Genomic DNA, 5,595 nt, shown 5'->3' with positions numbered 1-5,595 from the left:
AAGTAAACGGAGGAAGTTATCTAAAAAACTAGGTTTGGTTGGTTTCTTTCGGCTATGCCATTCAAATTAATTATAAATGTAATACAATACTTAAATTTTATAAACTTTTTCTTCATTCTACAAATACCACTTGCTCTTTTTGCAAATTTCACTTTGTCTCCTAGTCGACATTGAGAGACTTTTTTTTCTTTTTTTCTTTTTTTCTTTTTTCAATCTACACTATTATTCTTCTCTAAGTACTTTTGTTTTCATTTTCCTTCTCTATTTTCATTTATTTAAGTTTTTATTTGTCATTCATGTACAAATACTTGTCTATTCTTTAAATCTAATATAAATCCCAAAATAAGTAGTTCCTAACTAGGATGATAATTTCTTCCCAACAATAGAGAATTTACTACCGGATGCTTAATTAAATTAATATATATATGGAGTTTAGTTTGCTAATTTTTATCTTTAATTTTTTTATTTTATTATTTTCTCAAAAATTGGTTAAATATTTATAACTTTATCGAAATAATTCAAATTTGAAAAATAATAATAATATAATTGTAGATGATATTAAGATATTTAGGTGGATAAGACAAGTATGAGAATGAAGAGAAAAGTTAAATACCAAATGAGGATGAAGACTGAAGATATAGAATCTGATTCATTATCATCCCCAATTCTAACTCTTCTTACTATCACTTAGGTTTTTATTTTTTAATACTTCTTTAAGTCCATGTAGTATTCTCATAAAATTTATTGGATAAAAATCAAAAGGGCTCCTTTTCTTTTCAAATCCTCAAAACAACACCCCACCACCTTGTAAAAAAAATATTATATATACAAAAAATATTTATTTATTTATTTTAAAAAACAACCGATTGAGAGAGTTCAAGGAATACAAAAATATTGTTTGAAAAATTATACAACGTGGAGCTCATATGATAGTTTTAATTAATTTATATGGAATTCAATAATTAAGTTTGAAAGAATAACTTCATTCGGGCCTAACAATTGGATCAAAGCCCGTGTAAATAATAGGCTTTTGCATTTTTATTTACTTGTCTCCGTCGAAAAGTTGGACCATCGATCGGCTTTTGTGTGGAGCCGGCAGGGGAGGCGACGCGAGGCTGCGAAATTCGAATCGCGAAGAAGAGAGAAGAGAGAAGAGCGATGGGGAAGACCCCGGTGCGCATGAAGGCGGTGATCTATGCCTTGTCACCGTTTCAGCAGAAGGTGATGCCCGGGCTCTGGAAGGATCTCCCCGGCAAGATCCAGCACAAGGTCTCCGAGAACTGGATCAACGCTACCCTACTCCTTGTCCCTATAGTCGGTACCTACAGGTATGTCGTTCTGTCATCCTTTGCTCCCGTTGATTTGGAAACACGCATTTTTTCATACTGTGATAGATATCTCCGGTACGATTGGATAGATGCGCGTCATATTTGTTTAACTTAGATTCTATTTCATATTGAAGAAGCTGATCTTAGTTTCGGATTAAATCGTCTTGAAAGCCCCCTAAATTTGTTTCAGTGATCTCATCGGTTTAGATCCATAATTGAAATTTTGCGCGTCTTTATTTTCTTACATTCAGTTCTAAAGCTTTCCGCCCTTTGTCTGACAAAGTTTGTGTCATGGAACTTTGGACTAGTAAGAATATTGAAATAGTTCGTTTTCTGAGTCCGCTGGCTTACAAGTACTTTTGTTGGATTTAGTAGTTTATCTATAAATTCTTTCGCTCAGAAGTGCTACTGATGCACATTTGTGCGAGTCTTATGTAATTTGAACTGGCTTTATTTCTATTGTTTACACTTAAATGGATTTTATAAATATTTTATATCCATAATTTTCGAAACAAATTGTTCTTCTAATAAAAAAAAAAGAATGCATTCATGTTCTAATTAGTTGATTCCAGATGGATATTATGCTAATTGATGAGAATGTAAATAAATTAAACATGAAGATTGAATTGTGGAGAACAAACGTCAGAAATGAAAAGTATGAAGTCAGTATGAATGGAAATTACATAGAAATTCAATTTCCGCAAGGAAATAATATCAGGGAACTATTCCTTTGCGATGTTGTTGGTCTATTGTTCAAGGAAAACATATATTGATGAAGATGTCTTTAATAGGATGAAGAGTGGATGGTAGAAAAGAAGTTGATGTGGTTTGAAATGGAGCTAAATTTTACAGTCTACTTTTTTAACCTTTTAGATTTTACAAGTTATTTTTTTTTAAAGTTATATTAAGTTTTAAACTTTGTTATAATTTTAGGATAAGTTAGGTTTTGTTAGGAGATTTGATCTTTTTGTTTGTTTTATAAAAAGGGTTTAGATCCTCATGTAATGGATAATTTTTGATATTTTCCCTCTTTGTTAGTTTTGTGAGTTTGAGATAATCCCAGCGCTGCATCGAAAGTACTTTTGGATTCTTGTGTGATAACTAATCATCACGGGCCCTTTAGGCTAAAGGAAAATTTTATAAGGTGATGATACCATTCACCATACTCTTTAAATCCAAATGTTGAGATGGTAGGAAATAAGACATATAGAAGATTAATATACTAGAGATGATAATGCTAGGATGGATTTGTTGGGTAATAGAAAAGATAGAATAAAAAAAAAAATATTCTCTAGTAATGGTTATGCATAATCTAACAGATTGTCACATGAGATGTCATTGATGTGCCTAAAGGAAATTAATAGATTTTGTAGTTAGAAGAGTTCAACCAATTGGTGTAAAGGGTAGATGGAAATCAAAGAAAAATTAGGTTATATAGCGAAAACGATCTAATATTTTGAATATTACAAGTGATACAACCTTGCATAAATCTCAATGGAGGGATAAGATTCTTGGTGCTAATGCAATTAAGGGTACGGGATTAATTTGATCAAATCAAACTCTAAATGGAACATGATTAAAAGAGAGAAAACACAAAAATTATAAGATATGACACTATTATGATGACTCTACATATATAGTGAAAAAATTATTTATTTAAACTAATTTAATAACCTTGTATATTACATAAATAGTCTTTTAAAATGTTTACCTAATAATACATCAAATAAACGATTATTTGTTTTAAGAAAGATGATGAATTTTGTATTATTTTATGGGATTTTACATTGACATAAATAACATGACTCATGACATGATTAACAAGACATTGGGGCTACGTTTGGTAGGGTGTAATCTGTACAAGGTTGATTATTTTGTTTGGTTTAATTTTAAACTTGTAATGTAATGTAATCTGGATTACAAAAGGTAGTGAAGTTTTGTAATCTGGATTGCAAAGCAAATACTATGTAATCGGATTACATTACGAGGTCACCGTTTAACCAAAATTTAAATGTCGAATATACCCCTAGTCCACCGGGGCTGCCATCCACTGTCGCCGGCGACCGCCGCTCGCCGCCGACGATCGCTGCCGCCGGCGATCGTCGTCGGCGACCACCGTCGGCGATTGTTGCCGTTGACGGTTGCCGGTGGCGGCTACCGGCGGAGGAGGCCAACGGTGATGACCGTTGGTTGCCGCAAGTTCCGGCAGAGGTGCGGCGGCCATCGGTAGAGGTCGCAGGATATTTTTATCATTTTATAATAATACGAATTATATTTTTTATAAAAAAATAATGGACACCAAACAAAAGAATGTAATCATTCTTGTAATCAAAGATTACATACATTACATTACCAAACGTAGTAATGTAATCAAGATTACATTACAAATTTAATTACATTACAAGCAAGATTACATTACACCCAACCAAACGTAGCCTGGATGAATTGTGAATTCTACATAGCTGACCCAAAACAGTTGAATAGTTGGGATAAATAATGATGATAATGATGCTCAAATCAAGGTTTATATTTCAATATAGATATAAATTTTGGTATCTTCCTGGAATGATACCTTTGCCGTTGGGCTTTGTTGACACATGGCTTGGATCAATATGGTTTTGATCAAATCGACATGGTTTTCAGTTCGTCATCTCTCATTTAGTTTGCTTACATGTAACAAGGATATAATAGTTTTGTAGTTAACTGCAAAGTTTGTTATCTTGAGTTTAGGTAGTAGTCCCCAGCCGAAACAAGACGTGTCAGTCATTATTAGGTCTGTAAATGAACCAAGCGTTCGTGAACAAGCTTGGTGTTCGGCTTGGTAAGAGCTTGTTTATGTTCGTTCAATATACATAAAATTAATTAAACAAACAAGTTTGAACAGCTCGTTAAGCTAAACAAACAAGCTTGAACACATATGTGTTCAGCTCGTTAACGTTCGTGAACAATGTTCGTGAACAACGTTCATGAACAATGTTCACGAACCATATTTATTAATAAAACTTTTTTCAATATGCTAAATAAATAATAAAATAAAATAAAATAAAATAAAATAAAATAAATAAATAAATTTAAATTATCAATCTTAATAGTCAATCAAACAATTAAAAGTTTCAAAGAAGCTTGAATTGAAAGCTTGATAACATCTAAACAAACCAAGCTCAAGCCAAGCTCGAACCAAGCTCAAGCCAAGCTCGAACCAAGCTCAAGCCAAGCTTGAATTGAGAGCTTGATAACATCTAAACGAATCAAGCTCAAGCCAAGTTTCAAACAAGCTCAAGCTCATAAAAAATAAACCAAGCCAAGCTTGAACACTCATTTCAAAAGCTTGGTTCATTTTAAGCTCGGCTCAGCTCGGTTATCTTATCAAATAAGTTTGAACATCCCAAAGCTCGGCTCGGCTCGGCTCGGCTCGGCTCGTTTACAGCCCTAGTCATTATGGGTGCTGATGGAGGTACCAAGTGCGAACCCTAGGCAGTGACAATGGAGAAGTTGAGTACATTGTGGAAGTCTTGTGGACTGATTGGAATCCTCACCATCATCACAATGTGTTGCCTTGACCTTGTCATGTCGCCTCGGGAAAGCCCATTTCTGCACCACTGTCATCATAAACCCCACAAAAGCCTTGCGGGAAGCCTTGTGTGGTTGCTGTCCTTGTGTGAAGCCTCACATCATGATGGATATGCTTTGTTGTCTAGGAGAGTTCCATGTGCCGGTTGACTAGCTGAATGAGATGTTTCACCTGTGCCTATTAGCATGGAACAAAATAATGAACCATGGTTGGAGATTTCAGAAAGCACAACTATTAGTTCTGCCTATAACCTACCTTATTAGTAAGATTATCTCTACATTATCATATTAGGAGTTTACTAATACCATCGTTTTGCATGGGATGAGTGCAATTGCTATTGCAACACCAAATGAGAACAAGGTCATGTTTCCATCACATTTTAAATTTGGTTCCAACATTCTTCCCCTTCTCCTAAGATTAGATGATTAATTGAAAAAAGATTATTAGTGTAATATACTTCATTTTATTCTTTTTTCCTTTAAAAAGAATTATATAGATAGTATGGAAACGAGCAATATTTAATGTGGTATTTGCATAATTCATCATAAATGAATTTTTACCATAGGAAATAGGGTAATGATTTTAAATGAAACCTAAAGTAAAAACTTCTTTATTTATATTTTTCAACCAAAGTTCCAGACTGTTTCACTATTTTTGTGACTTTTGTTTGGCTGTTGATGCCCCAATCTCCATTAA

At 33.5% G+C, this 5,595-nt stretch overlaps 1 protein-coding gene across 2 annotated transcripts in view; it reads left to right on the top strand.

Moving 5' to 3' along the window:
* Window positions 1-1,060: 1,060 nt before the first annotated feature.
* Window positions 1,061-5,595, top strand: part of LOC122046968 (cytochrome b-c1 complex subunit 8-like) — a 5,511-nt gene continuing 976 nt past the window's right edge. For both annotated transcript variants that reach the window (XM_042607950.1, XM_042607949.1), the window contains exon 1: window positions 1,061-1,328. In XM_042607950.1, coding sequence (XP_042463884.1) covers window positions 1,159-1,328 — 170 coding nt within the window. In that variant the 5' untranslated portion in view covers window positions 1,061-1,158. The remainder of the gene's footprint in view (window positions 1,329-5,595) is intronic.

This window comes from Zingiber officinale, chromosome 2B (genome assembly GCF_018446385.1).
Source record: "Zingiber officinale cultivar Zhangliang chromosome 2B, Zo_v1.1, whole genome shotgun sequence".
Taxonomy (NCBI): domain Eukaryota; kingdom Viridiplantae; phylum Streptophyta; class Magnoliopsida; order Zingiberales; family Zingiberaceae; genus Zingiber; species Zingiber officinale.
Note: the sequence above shows the minus strand (reverse complement) of the source record. Positions and strands in the feature narration are given on the sequence as shown.